This window comes from Oncorhynchus tshawytscha, linkage group LG03, assembly GCF_018296145.1.
Source record: "Oncorhynchus tshawytscha isolate Ot180627B linkage group LG03, Otsh_v2.0, whole genome shotgun sequence".
Lineage (NCBI taxonomy): Eukaryota > Metazoa > Chordata > Actinopteri > Salmoniformes > Salmonidae > Oncorhynchus > Oncorhynchus tshawytscha.
Window position 1 is genome coordinate 21,247,364 of NC_056431.1, and position 20,860 is coordinate 21,268,223.

At 41.2% G+C, this 20,860-nt stretch overlaps 3 protein-coding genes across 3 annotated transcripts; 1 reads left to right on the forward strand and 2 right to left on the reverse strand.

The window, feature by feature from the left end:
- Nucleotides 1–2,362: 2,362 nt before the first annotated feature.
- Nucleotides 2,363–4,723, reverse strand: LOC112230886 (sclerostin domain-containing protein 1). Its single transcript, XM_024397237.2, has 2 exons — nt 4,399–4,723; nt 2,363–3,391 (listed from the first exon to the last, which is right to left on the reverse strand). Exons 1-2 carry the CDS (start codon nt 4,604–4,606, stop codon nt 2,943–2,945), a joined length of 657 nt encoding a protein of 218 aa, XP_024253005.1. The 5' UTR covers nt 4,607–4,723; the 3' UTR covers nt 2,363–2,942.
- A 4,478-nt stretch (nt 4,724–9,201) lies between these two features.
- Nucleotides 9,202–14,040, reverse strand: LOC112230891 (ankyrin repeat and MYND domain-containing protein 2). Its single transcript, XM_024397252.2, has 10 exons — nt 13,821–14,040; nt 13,281–13,345; nt 12,793–12,931; nt 12,567–12,665; nt 12,190–12,350; nt 11,600–11,814; nt 11,143–11,278; nt 10,605–10,733; nt 10,291–10,420; nt 9,202–10,044 (listed from the first exon to the last, which is right to left on the reverse strand). Exons 1-10 carry the CDS (start codon nt 13,885–13,887, stop codon nt 9,890–9,892), a joined length of 1,296 nt encoding a protein of 431 aa, XP_024253020.1. The 5' UTR covers nt 13,888–14,040; the 3' UTR covers nt 9,202–9,889.
- A 1,321-nt stretch (nt 14,041–15,361) lies between these two features.
- Nucleotides 15,362–20,759, forward strand: LOC112230919 (tetraspanin-13). Its single transcript, XM_024397311.2, has 6 exons — nt 15,362–15,530; nt 16,245–16,412; nt 16,815–16,895; nt 17,162–17,275; nt 17,381–17,494; nt 18,299–20,759. The coding sequence occupies exons 1-6, from the start codon at nt 15,405–15,407 to the stop codon at nt 18,371–18,373; spliced, it is 678 nt and encodes a 225-aa protein (XP_024253079.1). The 5' UTR covers nt 15,362–15,404; the 3' UTR covers nt 18,374–20,759.
- Nucleotides 20,760–20,860: the final 101 nt, after the last annotated feature.

Consider the following 20,860-nt stretch of genomic DNA (forward strand, 5'->3'; position numbering starts at 1 on the left):
TGGGCGGAGTCGCGTAGACTAGTGATTGATTCGATTTGCGCGGTCGAGGAAGCCCCATACGAGCTACACGTCACTGATGTTATCTGTGGGGTCTTTGCTGATGTTCTCAAGATTTCGATATCATATCTAAAATGTATTTGTGGTTATTTATGACTTTCATGCCTTTTAAAATGTTGACTGCTTGATGCAATTGAGCATACATTTACATTTTAGTCATTTAGTAGATGCTCTTATCCAGAGCGATTTACATGAGCAATTAGGGTTAAGTGTCTTGCTCAAGGGCACATTGAGAGATTTTTACACCTAGTCAGCTCAGGGTTTTGAACCAACAACCTTTCAGTTACTGGCCCAACACTCTTAACTGCCAGGCTACCCGCCGCGTATTCATTTATTCAAGATTGCTTGATCTGGTGCAACTGTATAACTAGTGGGATATGATAATTGTATGTGTAGGCCTATACGATATGGGATTACTTCACCTACAGTTGAAGTCAGAAGTTTACATACACTTAGGTTGGAGTCATTAAAACTCGATATCAACTACTCCACCAGTTTCTTGTTAACAAACTATAGTTTTGGAAAGTCGGTTAGGACATCTACTTTGTGCATGACACAAGTCATTTTTCCAACTTATAATTCACTGTATCACATTTCCAGTGGGTCAGAAGTTTACATACACTAAGTTGACTGTGCATTTAAACAGCTTGGAAAATTCCAGAAAATGATGTCATGGATTTAGAAGCTTATGATAGGCTATTTGACATCATTTGAATCAATTGGAGGTGTACCTGTGGATGTATTTCAAGGCCTACCTTCAAACTCAGTGCCTCTTTGCTTGACATCATGGGAAAATCCAAATAAATCAGCCAAAAAAAATTGTAGACATCCACAAGTCTGGTTCATCCTTGGGAGCAATTTCCAAATGCCTGAAGGTACCACGTTCATCTGTACAAACAATAGTACGCAAGTATAAACATCATGGGGACCACGCAGTCATCTTACCGCTCAGGAAGAAGACGCATTCTGTCTCATAGAGATGAACGCACTTTGGTACGAAAAGTGCAAATCAATCCCAGAACAAAGCAAAGGACCTTGAGAAGATGCTGAAGGAAACAGGTACAAAAGTATCTATATCCACAGTAAAACGAGTCCTATATCGACATAACCTGTAAAGCAGCTCAGCAAGGAAGAAGCCACTGCTCCAAACCCGCCATAAAAAAAGACAGACTACGGATTGCAACTGCACATGGGGACAAAGATTGTACTTTTTGGAGAAATGTCCTCTGGTCTGATGAAACAAAAATAGAACTGTTTGGCCATAATGGCCATCGTTATGTTTGGAGGAAAAAGGAGGCTTGCAAGCCGAAGAATACCATCCCAACCGTGAAGCACGGGAGTGGCAGCATCATGTTGTGGGGGTGCTTTGCTGCAGGAGGGACTAGTGCACTTCACAAAATAGATGGCGCCATGAAGAAAAGTGATGTGGATATATTGAAGCAACATCTCAAGACATCAGTCAGGAAGTTAAAGCTTGGTCGCAAATGGGTCTTCCAAATGGACAATGACCCCAAGCCTACTTCCAAAGTTGTGGCAAAATGGCTTCAAGACAAAGTAAGCGTATTGGAATGGCCATCACAAAGCCCTGACCTCAATCCTATAGAACATTTGTGGGACGAACTGAAAAAGCGTCTGCAAGCAAGGAGGCCTACAAACCTGACTCAGTTAAACCAGCTCTGTCAGGACGAATTTGACGAAATTCACCCAACTTGTGGGAAGCTTGTGGAAGGCTACCCGAAAATGTTTGACCCAAGTGAAACAATTTAAAGGCAATGCTACCAAATACTAATTGAGTGTATGTAAACTTCTGACCCACTGGGAATGTGATGAAAGAAATAAAAGCTGAAATAATTCTCTCAACTATTATGACATTTCATTCTTAAAATAAAGTGGTGATAATAACTGATCTAAAACAGGGAATTTTTACTGGGATTAAATGTCAGGAATTGTGAAAAAATGAGTTTAAATGTATTTGGCTAAGGTGTATGTAAACTTCGACTTCAACTGTACATGCTTCAACATTGAAATGCCATCTAGTGTTCCATAGAACAATTTGGGGTAGGCCTACATATTTGTAGGTGGTCGACATGCGCTGCCACCCAAGATATGTTTAAAACTAAATTACTATGTGTAAGTAGCCTGCCACAGGACATGGATTTACATCAATGAAACAAGAACTTGAAAATGGCCCCAGGACATAAAATAATTGCAGGGGGAACATCAATAAAGTATGCAAAAAAATAATACTGGGTAATAGTCCATTTTAAAAGTGGTAAATTAAGAATTAACATACAATAAGGGGAAATTTGGGTTAACATGTTTTATTAAAATGAAAGCATGAGCAATGACAGATTTTTGCAAAATATGTGTGATGCATATTAAAAGGTTTATCAAATGAATAGCAATACAACATATATTACATCATATACATCTTATCGAAAACATTTAGACATATGTTATCATACTTCAGAGGACATGTGATATCATATTATATATGTACACATATTTACATTGTGTTGTGTATTTGTGGTGCTTTTGTGTTGGGAATCCCTTTTCATGCAGAGCTTATTTTATTACATTATATTGGCTGTAAAACTGTTTGTATAATGGAGTTATGAGCAGGTTTACATTGTCATACAAGAACTTAAATGACGCGAGTTATCTTAAAAGTTCCAGACAGTTCTATTGGTCATGATGACCCCATTTAGGTTCATTTCATCTTATTAGCTAATGACTCAATGGTGCCCATTGGTCCTCAGATGTAGCAAGCAACCAATGCCATTCGCTTTTACAAAGTCACTTTCAGTGGTCCTCCTCACAACAAGCCAGTCCCAATAAAGAGATAATCCAAGACCACAGTCACAGAGGCATTCTGCAGTCCTGCTTTAGGGCTCTGCTTCATGCCAATTCTCATTTAGCTTAATCTTCCCTAGCCTCCTTTTGGCTTTGGCTTTGTGTTTGTGGAGAAGCTGGGGCCGAGACAAGGCAGGCTCCTCAAACTTCATATGGCTCGACTCGTTGTGTTGCCGGGAGTACCTCTTACACTTGCACGAGGTGACCACGGTGATTTTGTACGTTCTTGTGCTGCCGTCCTGGCACTGCAGCTGGATGCGTTGGGTGCGCGTCTTGTCGTTGACGCAGCGCCAGTCCTGACTGTTCCTCCGGCTCCAAAACTTTCTGCCGTAGCCGCCACCGATCCAGTTGGGAAGCATCTGAGCGGGGAGGCACTCGCCAGCACATACTAGCTCCTTTATGGGGTTGATGCTTGTGCATTGGCCATCAGAGATGTATTTGGTGGACCTCAGCTCTCTACAGCCAACTTGGCTTCTCTGGTCTGTGAAAGAGAGAAACAGAAAAACGATGAGAATCAAACCACTTTGAAGATTAAAAATGTCCTTTTGTGGCCACAAACAATTTGGTTTCACTTTGAATCCTACTGCAGGTAACATAAAGGGTTTTCGATCAGAAAACCTTACAAACACAGCCATCTATTTGGTTCATTTGGAGGTTTTTGGCACAGACTGTAAGCCTATACTGGTTACTGGCTTGTAGGGAGGAAATTGTGCATTGCACTTGCATGAGAGGAAGGGCTTTAGTGTTCTGAGCTATGTCAATGGAGCTGGCTTTCTTGTAGGATTATCAGCGGGCAACTGGTAGGACTATCAGCACTGTTCTGCTCCAGGCTACAGTTCCTCACTCTCCCTGTAATCCAAGCCAGGGCCCCATTCACAGACTGCCATACACCTCTGTGACAATGTGCCCCCTTCTCTATGACAGAGTTTGATGAATGAAGAGAGGAGAGGCTCCCTTTCTCTCCTTCATGCTCGGGATCCTGAGAGAGCTCAAGTCAAACAGCGCCACAATCACAGACTTCCTGTGTATAGGAACACACCTCCATTCAGTGGTGCTGACACACGATCACTCCCCAAACGCTAGCCTGGCTGCCCTGGGTGACTCATCTCTGCTGCCCTGCTTGGACGCCTGCCAGGAGTGTGTGTGTGTGTGTGTGTATTGAAGATCATTGTGCCAAGCTTTGCCTGGTCTCACTCAGTGGGGGCATATGATACTGTCTCTGGAGAGTGTCACTACATAGCTACTGACCAGAGCTGATCATATGTCATTTTAGCAGTTACATTAAGAATGTAGTATATTAATTTCAAATATAATTTAGAGAACACCATCTCAACAACCTAATTGTAGAAGCCTCTATAAACCTGCTTGCGCTGGAAAAAATATGTCTATGCACTTGTCTTGAGAAATAAAATAAGTAAAAAAGTAAATCAGTTAAAAACAAAGCACAATTTCTCAATGTTTTGAGAAAGAATACTGAACAATACTCACCAACTCTATCGTTCCCAGCAGTATTTCCCGCGCCTCTCCCGCCGTTTCTTGCCCGATTTAAAGAGACATTGCTCCGGGCATCCTGCACAGGAGTATCCACGTGCGAGTATAGGATCTCCGTAGCATCATTATTGAACGCCTGGCAACTCCTCACAAGAATAGAAAACAAGAATACAAGGTGGCACGACTTGCATGCGCTCAAGTGCATATTTGCTTCTGGGGATTTAGGGAATAAGCAGATCCCGTGTCAGGTAAATTGATTCTGTGCCTCTGATGTCTGCGGCAGAGATACTACGTTCTGAGCTTGTTTTATATAGGCCTGCCCGAGTCTAGTTTTGGCAACCGCTCAGGTGCACATCATGGGATCTCTTGACTGAAGGCTGGGCGTAACTGGATAACCACGCCCATGTGTCTGTGCGCTAGAGAGCCAGTGCGTCTAAAACATCTGGAGTGATCCTGTTCCTGTCTCTCCAATTGATGGGATTTGGTGCTATTGCGTAATTTGTGCTTCTTAAGATCGCAATCTATTCATCACATTTAATCTATTCAAAATAATAGAAGAACCCTCCACTTTTGGTCTTTGCAGTAATGTGTTCTTCTTCTGTTAAATGTTTTTTATACATGTTTTTATATATATTCCCTCATTTAATAATCTTCCATGTTCTGACATGCAATCTCACCTATTCTTCTTAATTCAAAAATGAAAGCTGATACGGTCTGTGTAATTTGCTTTCGATCTCTGTCATTCTCTTCCTCTCGACCTCTCAATCCCTTGTCATTTTTATACCTAATGATTGGAGTGCCTAGACTAACTGGAGTCTTTGTGTGTGCGCAACTCATGGCAAGGAGAGATATAATTACTTCTGCGGGAGCATTCACTTCAGCCTTGTCTTCCAGATTTGAAAAGAAGTGTCACACATAGACACTAATTGTTGCTTATGTGAATGAAATCTGATACACTTTTGTTCAGTGTCATTATCATATGAACCTTAAATATAGGGCCCTACTTCCTCCTGTGTAGAATACCACAAAGCATTGAAAACAAAGCAGATGACTGTATCTTGTCATATAATATCTGCCTGAATACATGTAATGGTGAAGCCATAATATATTGTTTGTACTATTGTTGATTTTGTAACTAACGACCTTGTCTCTTTTTTACTTTAATGCAAGGCATATTTCACTAAAAAGTTCTTTCACCTACCTCACTTCCGCCACAAAATAAAGACAATCAAACCATTTTATCCCAGGAGACTAGTAATACATGGATGGCTTTCCCGTCTACAGTCCTTTAGGTGATGGGGTGAATGGTGCAGAAGTTCATACGATATACCACTGTCATGTTTCTCCTATCTAAAGGAGCAGAAAGCTGAGACAGCACCGTCTGTAGGTGTCCAGACCATGGAGACGGTGACATATAGGAGCAGATCAGGTGACAGAATCCTGTGGGAAGTAAAGGGACAGGCACACAATCCCATACACATTCCTGCACGCACAAATATGCACACACACACAGAGAGTTATTAACATATCGACAAGCAACATGACAGGAGTGTGTGTATTGGCAGGAAGGGACCCTCATGTGGTAATAGGAGGGGGGGGGGACTAGAGAGGGACAACATGGGAACAAAGCCAAGAGAAAAAGTTCATGGGTGTGTAGAATTCACTATGAATCCCCAAGGAAGCCCACTGTATAAATGCAGACAATGGAATGGATTTGTGTCTTATGCTAGAGAGAGCTGTTCCCAGTTTGCCTTTAGCCACCAGATTCAAGGTACTGATTTCATTTCCCCAATTGTATATTATAATTGATATGAATTATTATGTCAAAATTGTGAAACATCCCAGTTTACTGTGAAGAGTAGAATTGTGAACTTGGGCTACAATTCAGTAATAGGCCCACGATAATGTAATGAAATAAGTGCATGCAATTCAGGGAAACCTTTGTCACCCTGCAGTCAAAACACTAGGTAGAGATAGTATGCCATCTACTGACCAGTCTTTGCCATTGTTGAAGGAACTCAATTGCAGCACGAGTAATAATGTCATATCATGAACGTTAAAATAATAATAATAATAAATAAAACAATAGCATGATTGTTATCATTTAGCCTCACATTACACCAAAATCTATCAACTATTGCCTCCTGCCCCAAAAAAAAAAAAAAAAAAAAAAAAAAACATTTCAGAAACCTGTGCAATCTGAAGATGAGGCAAGAGAACAGAATTCTTTGTTATGACAAAGAATATAAAACAGGGGTTTCCTGGCTCCAGGTAGATCTAGTAGGGTGGTTGGTTTGGTTTGTCCTTCATAGGGGATAGACATGTCTGAATTACTATCCTTCATTTATTTTACCTAAAAGATTGATCAAGTATTTTGAAGATGTAATGATATTTAGAATTTCACTGCATATTTCCTACAGGGGCTTCATGATGCTCTCCAGAAGTATGGAATCATGAGGGACATTGATGTCTGTCAACTTTACCTTGCCACAAAGTAGTCTTGTCATAACTTCTATGGAATCTATAACTTAAGTATTTCAAATGAGGCCCTATTCATTGCAAGGCTGTGGACGTGATGTGACCTGTAAATTATAATTTGTTGGAAAATACCAATCATGTCAGTATATGCCAGTATTATGTTATATAAAATGCAAATCCAAATCACAATGTTCTGTAAATGTTTCAAATTACCGAACTCTCCTACCATTCCCTCAACTGTTGCATGACAGAAAATTACCTCCAAAATGATAAAATAACATATATTGGGTAAATATTGCCATCTTTATTTTCCTAAGCATATGCTATAACATTGCATTGCATGTTCTGTGTGAGTTTGTCTTGATGTGGATCTGTGTTTTCCATCCTCAAGTGCACACATGCCTGTTCCCAGATCTGTTTGTGCTCTTGCCAAGTCCATTGCTGTCATTGTCAAGCCAAGTTTGGCATGACAATGTCACATGGAGCTGTTAAGAGAGCAGAAACAGGCTGGCACCCAGGCTACAGTCCTTACTGTATGTTTTCCATTCCTAGACACCCTGGGACACCTGACCTTTCATTGGGTTCTTCTTCTGCACAAACACCAGATGAAGAGGCTGGAGGACTGCGTGGCTGAGTTGAGGAACTTGCAGCATCTCCACACTGTCAGTGAGTGAATAGGGATTCCACTGATACTGTACAGTCTAAGGCCCTCACATTTGACATGGTTATGTGAGGAACAACAGATATGACCAGTGGAGGCTGGTGGGTGGAGGAAAAGAAGACGGGCGCATTTTAATGGTTGGAATGGAACAAATGGAACGGAGTCAAACATGGTTTCCATATGTTTGATACCATTCCAGCCATTACAATGAGCCCATCCTCCAATAGCTCCCCCCCACCAGCCTCCTTTAGATTTGACACCATTTTGTAGATTAAAACCTGTTTGACAATTACTTTTGCAGCTTTTTTCCCTGAATCGCTACTCACAACAGACCGGATATCGTCAATATGTGGTCCATAGCTTGCCTTCAGTGAAGCTATTGGATAGAAGAGGTATGTCAACAAATATTGAAATCATATTCCAAAAATGGGAAAATAGGAAACTAACTTGTGAAACTGTTACAATACATTGCTGTGTCAAGTCTGGGATCCTTGTTGAACCTAAAGTGATTCCCGGTTGACAGAGATGAAGCAGGAGGAGAGGAACAGTTCATTACAGCCGTTTAGTATAGAACACCATTGTGTCCCCCAGTTGGCAGCCGGGCAGAGACTCCTGCCAGTAGAGAGACTGGCATCTATGGGGAGGGATGACACCTTGCTCAAGGTAAAATACTGTACTGTACCAAAGGAGAAGAGCATTTGCCTTACATTGCAATTCACCAGCTTTTTTAATCTATTGAATTCAAAAATTGAGAAAATATGCAATCAATTTGATAATTTTCCTCCGACTTGCAGTTCACTATGGATCAAGACAACATTTAAAGTAAGTCACAAATAAGGGATATGGGTGATTATCTCTTCATACAAATTCTGCAATGTTACAATTGAATGTATGAATCCTAAAGTAGTGAATGTTCTCAATGTCTATTTATATGTGCTTCTCTGTGATGCTTATCTCTGCCCAGGAGCCCATTTGGTGAGATAGCATATCCCAGTGTGCACAGAGCCATGCAGAGATCCATCATGCAGTTCTCCACTGTGGTCTGGAAGGCAATTTCCACTGCTGGGGGAATGGAACCAGCCAGGGGCCAACATCCTCAAGTCATGTTCAGATAACTGCACCAGAAACAAGAGGGGTGAATCTCAATTGTATTTAACCGATTCTTCATGTCCTCTCTCCTTGGCTTCTTCTCAAAATGCATTGGAGGAGAAGATCCCAGGGGAGGAACATCAGATCTTCTCCAATATGCTTTGAGAAGAGGAGGAGGATGTGAGGAAATACAACACCTGGAGGTCATACCACTGTGGTGTCATGCTGTGAGCCTGTAGAGGGAGCTCTAGCTGAATTATACCAGTCAATAGAATCAGTTTTCTCATTACCACTACACAACAAACAGACACCCCAGTTCAATGTTACACAGTACAGGATGAACTGGAGGAAGAACTTTGGGAGTCTGAATCCTCACTGGTCTACGTTAAGCACATTTCCCATGTGAGTGGAGTCTAGTCTTAGCCTGATCCCAGATCTGTTTGTGCTATCATGTCAAAGCGGTGTCATACGAAACATTGTTTGGCATGACAAGGAGTGGCAAGGTTTGGCATGACTGATACAAACAGGCTGACACTCAGATGAGTAATCTGTCATACAATCAAAAGCACAGAGACAGTAGTGGTGTTTATTCTGTTGTATTGCAATCACAGTCATTTGACATCTTCGAAACATCAGTATTCAACAACAACAAAAAAGCCACATTGTTAGAGGGATTTGCCAAATTGCTTTTTCAGGAGGTTACAGTAACTTAAAAAATATTTTGTTCTTGGCCAATTCAAGCCACTTTACTGTATGTTTGGAAACAATGTCCTTTATCTATTAACTAGGGAAATTAAAGACATGAACAAACAGAAAAGCAATTAAACCTACGACTACTTTTTTACATAACACTCCCTGAAGCACTTTGCATTATTCTTTAAAAAACACCAACATAATTATATTAGTGTACAATTTAACATTGGACATGAATGATGAAAAAAAAACATGGAATATTTTTAAATTTTTTTAAAAGCATAGACACTCGTGACCCTAACCCTTCTTCCATCGTGTGCAATAGTGTTGCGTTGCTTTGGTGGAAAACAATGTCAGATCATCAATAAATAAGGTATCCTTTCCCATGGGTTCAGGCCTTAAGCTTGTGTGAAGCTCCTGCGTACTTCATCCCCAGGTTAACTGTTGGGCCTTACATGGCAGGCCTCCCTTAGACCTTCTAGGACAACAGTGTAGACCTGTAGTAGGGGAGACAGCAGGGTGTATAGGCATTGTGCACCTGTGTTGGACGTCCCTTACAGACCTCCTTCAGTTCTCTGTGGCTGGAGTGGTGGAGACAGGGCTGGGGGGAGGGGGGTCTGCTTGGTTGTCAGAGGTTGACGGGGAAGTTGGAGAGTCTTCATTGGGTCCTACTAAGAGGTCCTGCATGGAGCCTGTAGCCGACTCTACCGCCTGGCTCTGCTCTGAGAAACACATAAGTGGCCCACCGTTAACATGATGCCTTGTAACACGGCTCAATGGAAAGATGATTTAACCTAACTACCACTTTTGAAGCTGAAGCATCCTATTCAAAACCAAGCATTGTTTTGTAATCAATGTACAGTAGGTGTTTCATGTCATCCTTGGTCACTTAAAATTACAATGAAACATATACAAATTAAACAAGAGGTGACATGAAAATGTACGGCTGAAGAATATTTCTCCAATACCTTTCCGCTGTCGCTCCATCAGCTTGGCTGACTCTGCCTCGTGCTTTTCTCGCTGCTCCTGAAGCTGCTTGCAGACCTTCTTATGGGTGAACCAGTGCATTTTCTGGCAGGCTGGGGCACAGTAAATCACCTATAGGAATACAAAAACGTTGCATGTGTTGGGTAAGAAGAGAGGCCCATGCATCGGATGCAAGGATACATAATGACAGAATGACCATTGCTATTGCAGTTCTATGAATGATGGCAATGGATATATGAATATAGCATTTGACTGTATTGATATGAGTTACTGTAGAAAAGCGCATTGTGCCTACCATTTTACAGATGGAGCATCTCTTCTCTGCTCCCTTCTCCCCACAGGTGGTACAGAACTCTGCATCCATGAAGCCCACCTGTCCTGTTATAGCCTGAATCAAAACTGAGATGGCTGTAGGATCGTTACCCTGACCAGGACAGAAAGGGGAAATGGTAGAGAAAATTCTAAATATACACAAGATATACAGTACAAACAATTGAAAATGACACTAATGGTCAAAGATTAAGCCTAGTCATGAACTAAAAAGCTATTTTAAAGGAAATTCCTCATTGAGCATGCTTTTTAGTCCATGACTAAGCTTAATCATTGTCTGGGAAACCGGGCCTAACAGTATAAACGTTGAAATGGTTATTAAGCCCATAACATGAAACTATTACAAGTGGTGCTTCACTCAAACTGACGTTGCAAAATGAGTCTATATTAAATACACAGACAGACATCACGAGAGAGAGCATGACTGTAAAAGCACTTTGTGACAAATATTGATGGGAAAAGAGGCTTCATAAATCAATTTGATTGATGACTGATTGACTCACGATCTCCACGGGAGCGATACTTCGTACCAGCTGCTGCAGCAGTGTGGCGTCACGGTGGGGGAACTTGCGGATGCACTCTCTGATGAACTTCTCCTGGAACAGCGGGAAGCCGTCACTGTCCCGGCCCTTCAACAAGCTGCATGGGGACAGCAATGACATCTGGGGTTGTATGCATTGCAATACAGTATACATAACAATCAAAAACAGATTTAGTGTGTCAGAGTATTTCTACACATCATCAGTGCAGCCAGATATATGCATTTCATAGCAATTTCTTCCTTATCTTACCGACTTTTTGCATTGACATCCTCTGTCAGTCCAGTTTAATAAAAAAAAGATCTATAAATAGTAGTAATAGTGTCCGGGTAACCAGCCCCATATGTATTTACATGTTCATATGTGTATACTCTATGCATGTCTGGGAAACCAGCCCATACAGTCCAACCTCCTCGCCCACCTCTTGATGAGTCCTTCCAGCTTGTCATCACGCTCCTTGAGGAAGGAGGCACACTTCTGCAGCACACAGCTAATGTAGTGCATCTTCATTGCCAGCACCTCGTTCATGTCCTGCTGCTTCACACACTTCTCACAGATCAGTTCCATCACCCGCCGGCACTTCTCCAGGGCCTCCACCTCGGCCAGCACCGGGTTCTCCTTCACCAGAAGCACCATCTGAGAGAGGCAGACAGAGAAGGGGGGGTTCTCATACACTATAAAGGGTGACATAACAGCTCCCTATGTAGGATGGATTGCCAAAGGTCACATAACCCACTATTCGCCAAAAAGCTATGCTTTATAAAAAGGTGATATAACGCACGGATAGGGTTATATTGGTGGTGGTCTGTCTTTGTGTTTTGCCTTTTACAGTTCTCCAACAGACTTGTCTTTAGTCGGAAAAGGTCTGCTTACTTTTTTCCCGCCTGATATCCTTGCTGGTCTGAGTGGTCTGGTGTACCCATTGCTTTGATCAAATATGCATCACTTAATATCTCACTCCAAACCCACTATTCCATATTGTGGCCCAGAGACAGCGGTGGTGGTATTTACCTTGACGGGGTTGAGGTTGGTGCTCATGATGATCTTGTGGAGGGGCCCTGCCAGTTTGGGGGGCAGCTTGGGCTCCTTCTCCAGCCCCTGGCGTTTGGTGTAATACTCCAGCTTGGCCCGCGAGAAGAAGTTGTTGATCACCGTCACACAGTCGTGCTGCCCTGGGGAGAGGGAGAGGAGATACATCTGGGTGAGAAACAAGTTCCGATGTCTCACTGTGACAGAGGTTGCATTCATAAGGCTCCAAACAGAATGTGCCCTAATGAACACGATCAGAATAAAGGGTGGCAATGCCCATATGGAGTCATTCAAGTTTATTCTGCGTCACAGACATCACATACACTTCCTGTTATGTGTGATATCCTTACTGTACTTACCGACAAACGCAGCCATCTGAGATGCTGTTCGCCCGACGGAGTTGACCACATCTGTCTCCGCTCCTGCATCTAAGATCATCCAGGTGATATCAGTCTTACCTAGATGGCAAGGTGGGGAGAAAAGAGTTACCGCACACAGTCAAATTAATGAATTCACCATGGGGCACCCTGATCTACACAGGGATATCCTTTCTCAGCAATATGAACAGTGAGAAAATATGCCTACCTGATAGCCCGGCGAACATCAGTGCCGTGTATCCATGCTCGTGTTCATTACAGTTCACATCTGCCCCATGTTGCAGTAGCAGCTTGCACATGTCCGCCTTGCCCTTGTATGCAGCGTGCATGAGGGGTGTCATCCCATTCTGAGGAGGAGAAACAGAACTGTCAGTAGTGTATGTTGTAGATATGCATCATTTAAGTAGCCTATTATAGACAAATGATGCCGAATTAAATCCACATAAAAATATTTCCCATTGTACAGCATTGTAGAATGCACAATACAGGACAATGAGATTGCGGAAAATAGCTTTTGCTAAACTGTGGAGTGCCTGGAATGGACTGCCTGCCTCTTGAGGAGCAGACATAGGCAATGTTATGAAACAAAACGAGACATGCTGTCTGTGGTTTCCTTACTGTCCAGTTTGCAGACAAATTATTAAGAGCATAAATCAAACACTAATGTTACAATATAATATCGTTGAAAAATCAAACCTCATCCAAACAGTTGACTCTGACATCCTTGCAGCCCAATAATCTTGAGGCTTCTTGAACATTTCCTGAAAAAAGCATCAAAGGTCAATCATTACTTGTACAAGCATGCTATACCTTCAAGGGATTGTATTGCATTGAAAGTTATGAACACTGCCACAAGTTAACCAAGGCTTGAAACAACCAATAGTTAACTTGTCTAGAAACTGTTTCAGAAATGTCATGAACTGGCTAGCTAGCTAACATAACGTCTAGTAGTACTGTACAATACTAACGTTAGCAGATTAGAGATTTTTATAACAATGTGTACTAGCTTGGCTAGCTAGCTACAGTAGTTAGCAAGTTTCCTTCCAATGCAACTTGCTGAATTGGGCTATCAAGTTAGCCATATAGTCACCATCATTAGAAACATAATTTAACCCATTACATAACGCACTAGTTAAATGTGAAATCGCACAGCAATCTCAGATATCTTATCTAGACTACAGTAGCAAGCGTACTGTCTAGCTAGCAAGCATTAGCATTAGAGTAAAGAGGATTTACCTGCAGCAATAACTACGAATAATTCCCTCTCCGTGGGAGATAGATCTCCCTTCTTCGGAGCTGACATATTGGCTAGAATTGTGCGTTAAAAAAATCAGTCAATGACATAAGACAAATATGGATAATTATGAGTGAAACTAAATTATAGACTATCACGTTGTTTGGTTTTCATTCTGAAGCTTGCTAGCTGGCTGTTGGGGTTAAACTGGTGGTTTCAGACTGTACCACGTGTTTAGTACAAGGGTGGGCATTGAAATTCATATGAATTCATTCAACTTTTTCTCTTCCATTGAAGACATTAACACAGAACGTAAATAATATGCATATATATTATTGCAGTATACAAAATTTCAACACCGTAATTATTTATCATAATACGAACCGCTTTCAAAGCCCATTCTCCTCCCCCTTTTCAACATTTGTTAGCAGTTCCACAGAAGTTTAGAAAGTTCATTCTTGATATGTTGAAGCGTTTTCCTCTAGCCGTCAGTGTTCTTCAATATGTTTTAGTGGGGTATAATTCATCACATTTGTTCTTAAGCACGAGCACACTTTCATAACTTGAATAACAAATATTAAGGTGTTTTATTGAAAAGCAATAGTGTTGTTTATCAATGTCCAAATTAGAGGATAAAGGTTAAAGATACATTAGTGTCGTTATATGCTCCCATTGTTTCAAAAGTATTTTTCCTCATCAAAAATAGCATTTTTTTTACTGCAGTAATTTTGAAGTGTAACTGTAGTACACTACAGTTATTCTGTAATTACTGCTCCAAAATACCACAGTGGACTGCAGTTACTGCACTTTTACTGCAGTTTCAAAACTGCAATCTTTTTTTGTAGGGGTTTACCCTTTTTTTGTAGGGGTTTACCCTACAAAAAGATTGCAGTTTTGAAACTGCAGTAAAATGCAGTAACTGCAGTCCACTGTGGTATTTTGGAGCAGTAATTACATAACAACTGTAGTGTACTGCAGTTGAACTGCAGTTATACTGCACTCTAACTGCAGTGACACTGCAAAATTACTATAGTAAAAAAATAAACTATTTTTGGACATATTATTTGCAGTTTACTGCACTCTGATTGCAATCTTTTTTTGTAAGGGAATATTTTATGTGAAATGTCTTACAGTGCAGCCTAGTCCTAGTAAACCTCCAGAATGGCGCAGCGGTCAAAAAGGCACTGCGTCTCAGTGCTAGAGGTGTCACTACATACCCTGGTTCGATTCCAGGCTGTATTACAACCGGTCGTGATTGTGAGTCCCATAGGGCAGCGCACAATTGGCCCAGCGTCGTTCGAGTTTGACCAGGTTAGACTGTCATTGTAAATAAGAATGTGTTCTTAACTGATTTTCCTAGTTAAGTAAATGATAAATAAATAAACATACACAGTATCTGGTGATTAAAATAACACTTGGGTAATTACTTGCTCAGCCATCACACATTTTTTTTAGCAGCATTTGCATATGTGAAGTCATCATTTCAAGACGACCAATCCGGTAAATTGAAAACCTATTTCCCTTGACTTGTCCCTCCTTTGAATCCTACACACCTTAAAAACGCCACAGTCAGTGTTTTTCATTCAATGATAAGACTTCTTACTTTTCCAACTCAGACACATTTGAGTCTGATAATTTCTTTGTTCGAGATGGTTTGCGGAGGATTTGTTTGCACGAAGAATTCCCTATGCGCTCTGAACATACTTTATGTTGTAAGTACCACGCAAAGATGTTTCCATATGGGTACGAATTGTTTTTCGATGATCGGCTATTAATGAAAGTGCAAAAGCCAACATGATTCTAGTCAAGAATGATATAGCCAGGGCAAGAAGGGCTATCATGCAAATTAAGTCGTTGTGACACCTATCAAAATGATAGTAGGCTACATTCCAAACAGTTGACACAATGTCTCTCAGTTAATGCAAAGTCTAAATTATTGGTTCCCAACCAGGTGTACTAGGACCTCTGGGGGTATTTAAGAAGCCTCATGATACCATAAGCCTACTTGTAATCCCATAAGTACATTTTACTTCAGGGTTACTCGGGGCAGAGCAAATTTATGTTGGTGCAAATTTATGTTGGTGGTACAGTAACTGAAAAAGGTTGGGAACCACTTGTCTAAACCATATCTGTATAGAGTGATAAATTATTGTCATACAATTATTGCAATTAATGTATAATATAATCAAAGTACTCAATGTGATACTTTCCCAATGTATCAATAAATATTGTATTATGTATCAAATGTATGTATTTATTTCATAACATCTGTCTAAAGACTTTAATCAACCTGAAGGTTGTAGCCTAAATATGAGATGGTGTTGACTTTGCCCACATCAAAGAAATCAGCATGAAGTGTCCTTTTTAAGTGCTTTTCCGTTCCTAGTGGACTTCTGTCATCACTTTGTATTGTGCTTGGTCTTCAGATGGTGAGCTTGCTGCTGATTGGAGTAGCTGCTTGGGGGAAATGGTTTGGCCTCGTCTCCAGTATTCGGGTGGTGGCTGGAGTCGTTGGCGTGGGCATCTTCCTGTTATTTGTGGCCTTCGTGGGCCTCTGTGGAGCCCTGATGCACCACCAGGTCCTGCTGTTCTTTGTATCCTTCAATCAGGACTAGGGTGACGTTGCCCCTAGACACTGATGGGTCATGTTTTTTGTATTTTTCCCAACTAATGGTTAAGATTAGGATTGGAAAGGAAGCTGATCCTAGATCCACTCACTTTTCATCACCTTCATGTGATATGATTGGTTTTGTGTGGTTGTAATGTGTTTTATTCATGTCCCCTATCATTACATGGTTAAGTGAATACGAACTACAACACCTACTGAAACCGAGGACTGTTGTATACTAGAGGTTCTTAGTTGCAATGTGTACCCAGACTACTCTTAACTGCTATTTTCTCACTTTATGAACAATTCTCTTTCAAATACACAGCCTCGCGTTGCCTAGTTTGTTTCCAGAGGGTTGTCACATGTGAGCTTCCTTAATTGGCCTCAGTACATGATTATTCTGTTCCTGGTGTTCGTGGTGCAGCTGTCAGTATCTGCCGCATGTCTGGCTATCAGTAAAGAGCAGCAGGTACGTGACAATATATTATGTGATTCATGACCACTTAATCTGTAGAACACCTTAAATAAATAAATAAATACTGGAAATCATTCATACTTTCCTTCTGTGTCTTGTATTAGATATTTAACAAATGGATAAGGCACAACATAAATGGAAAGTGTGAATAATTTCCAGTTGATCGCAAAGAAGCACTCTGATTGATGACATGCTGAATGAGGCTCTGGTCACAGAATTCAAATCTCCCTGCACCGCTTCATCCATTTCCCCCACTGTAGAAAGAACTCCTAGAGGTGGGCTGGAACAAGTCGGAGGCCACTCAGAAGGATGTGGAGAGAACTCTAAACTGCTGTGGCTTCTACCATCCAAACTATAATGGCACCTGTGACGCGGTAAAGACTCTGGCTTGTTATCAGTGTAAACCAGCAACATGTTTGTCAGATAGTGATGGACATGACTTAAATGATGTCCTCTCGACTTGCTTCCTCACACTACAGGACTGTTTCTCCAACCCATTATCCTGTGACCCTTGTGCTCCAATCATCCAAAGTCATGCTGAGGAGGTTTTACGCTTTGTGGGTGGGATTGGATGCTTCTTCAGCTTCACAGAGGTTAGCAACCTGCTGTAGCCTCATAGCATTGCACTGGCAATGGGTAGAACTTGCTGTGTAACATAGGAATCCCACAGCCTTTTACTATGTAAATTGGAACTGAAAACATAATACTCTGTATTGGGGACTTTTACTGTCTGCATCTTTATATTATGTCATCGACACTCTACATTTTAGACTTTTGATTTAGACTTTTTGGCTTCAGAAATGATTTCAACAATTCCAAATCTTGATATCTACACTGAGTGTACAAAACATTAGGAACACCTGCTCTTTCCATGACAGACTGACCAGGTGAAAGCTATGATCCCTTATTGATGTCACTTATTAAATCCACTTCAATCAGTGTAGATGACAGGGAGGACACTGGTTAAAGAAGGATTTTCAAGCCTTGAGACATGGACTGCCATTTAGGGAGTGAATGGTCAAGACAAAATATTTAAGTGCCTTTCAATGGGGTATGGTGGTAGGTGCCAGGCTCACCAGTTTGAGTGTGTCAAGAACTGCGACGCTGCGGGGGTTTTCATACTCAACACTTTGCCATGGGTATCAAGAATGGTCCACCAGGACATCCAGCCAACTTGACACTACGTTTGGACACATTGGAGTCCAACATGGGCCAGCATCCCTGTGGAACACGTCTCACCTTGTAAAGTCCATTCCCCAATGAATTGAGGCTTTTGAGGGCAAAAGTGGGTGCAACTCAATATTAGGAAGGTGTTCTAATGTTTTGTACACTCACTGTGTATTGTGCTTTAGTATTAATTTAATCACATTAATTTTTTTTCTCCCATCTAATTTCAGATCCTGGGAGTGTGGCTAACGCACAGATACAGAAATCAGAAGGATTCCCATCCAAACTCTGGTGCATTTCTATAACTAGCCTGTTCATGAACTCAACTTTGCACTGTCATGCATTTGTATTTAGATCCTTTGACTCATCTACGACTGTTTCCTATTCAGATATTGCTGTGATAATATAACTATGCGTTGATATCTAATACTATTGACTGTTTTTTACAAAGTTAATGAAAACAAACAATTCCAATTCCATTTGAATCTTGAGTGATGGACACTGAAATTGAGAGCAGTTACTTTAAGGTTAAATTTGACTGAGGTCACTGATTGGAGTAGTGATCAAATGTCATAAACCTACTGTGCACACCTTATACAAACAGAGCACAGGCAGAGCGTAATGTTTCCTGGTAAGCTGTCTGTGGATTCCCAGTTTCAAACCCGGCTTTCTTTGGGTACCTACACAGTGCTGTCTTTGTTGCGTGTATTGGGGGTGGGGGTGGTGTGTGTCTTAGATGTCATACGGATGCCAACAGATTCAGCTTCTTTTTCAGATTCAACTCTACTAAAGTTTAGATGGCGTTGATCACTTCACAGGGCATGTACCAGTACAAACATTAAGCTTTTTTTTAATCTGTGTTTCTAAATGGTTAGGCCATATCACCCTATTAATTTGAGATCTGGATGCGTCAAGCGTATCAGTTCATATTACAACCCATTTCTAAACATCTACTTTAGGCTATTATCACTCGCATTGACAATGTCACAACTAAAAAAAATACAATTCTCAAAAGGAGATTCAGGAAGAAAATAATTTACTGAGGTGATTTCTTCACTGGAAATGGGGTAGTGTGACTTCAATGCTTCATCCAACTCACACTAGTTTAACTGTTCTCCAGTGAACATTGGGGTTTGCATAGCAACTTGCCTTGCCTCATTTGGCCAAACCCCTCAGATCTACTTTAGATACAGAGCACAGTGAGTTGCAATGCAGTCTTATGACCTACTAAGAAAATGTAACTTAGTGCTGTTAGTCACGCCTAGGCTACATTCCTGCCTTCCAAAAGGATAGGAACCAGGAGCTGACTGTGTAGTCCCTTTTATTCTTCTATAGCCTGCCCAACCTGTTCATGAAGGCATCACCATACGTAAATCAATCTTAACACAATGTTAAAGCAAAGCTAAACAAACGGACTCTTGTATTTGTATGATCAACTTAGCACATGCGGAACAAATGTGAGCTGTTCTGTGATAGTGTATAGTGCCACTAGCTGGCAGTGGTAACGGTCATTCGCATGGTGAAATATGTTGTCAATCCCCTAGACCAGTAGGTCACCAACCGGTCGATCTTCAAACAAAAGTCAAAGATAAAGGCTTGCGTTCCCTTTGTGTTGCGCTGTTGGCGGTATGCGCACTTGATTCAGAAGCCATGTGCACCGGGAGGCAACGTGTTCCAATTTTGAACCATTTAATTTGTCTGAAATAAACAAACTCCACCTGACTGGGAGAACTGGGGCTAAAACTGTGCTGGCCAATCGCATAGCTCACATCACTGTGCTTACAGGCTTCCAAGACCTCGGCCGCAACAGTTGAATACTATCCGACGTAAGATTTCATAACGTTCAAAGCATGACTACAGAGATTGTCAAAGAATACAGCAAAGAGCTGCTGTTTTATGACTGAATTAATGTAACATTTGATTCAGCACTGTCAATCTTTATACAACACTTGCAAAACAAAACGCGCTTATCCAAGCTTTCACTCCCGCTGTTATTAGGTCTATTTTTAATATTCAACTTTCTCCGGTCAAAGGAACAACACGAATTTGTGCACGAGTTAGATGTGGTGCGACTGCGTTTCGCCATCAGGTGTAAGACTGTGTCCCCTCTCGGGTCAGTGTCACCGGAGGAAAGGAAGGAGATAGCAGGGACAGTGAGGCGCACCAGATGCTGTGCTCTCCGTCAGCTGAGACTAATGCCATGTTCAAAACAACTTGAAAATCTCCGACTTTAGTGCGTCCGAGACAATTGGGAAATCAGGAGAAGAAAACTAGATCCGACTGGGAAAGATCGTTTAGAACGGTCATCCAACTCGAAACCCCCAAATATTTCAAACTGGCAATTCTAAACCTCCGACTTGAAAGCACCATTACAATTAGCCCAGTAAAATATAAAAGCAAGTTATTTTAATTTATGCTGAGCTGTGCCTTCCAATTGCTACACCAATCTATTGGTTATCTATTTTGTATTCAAAGCTCAAATGAAATATTATCTGGTCTGAGAACAATATTGTCAGGGGAGTGTCGTCTGGGTTTGGCTGGGCTAGGCAGTCATTGTTTTTAACTGACTTGCCTAGTTAAAATAAGGTTAAATATAGCCAATATGCTGTGATGTATTAGGCCTACTGCACAAACCTCATTCTTACAGAACTGTTTTTATGAAGGTAATGTAATAAAAGTCTGGTGGCTCTGCTTGCTTTTTGATTGCAAAGGTTGGTGACCACTGCCCTAGACAACTGAAAGGCTGGTACTTGTTTTTCCACAAGCACCATTAAACACCAAGTTATTTATTC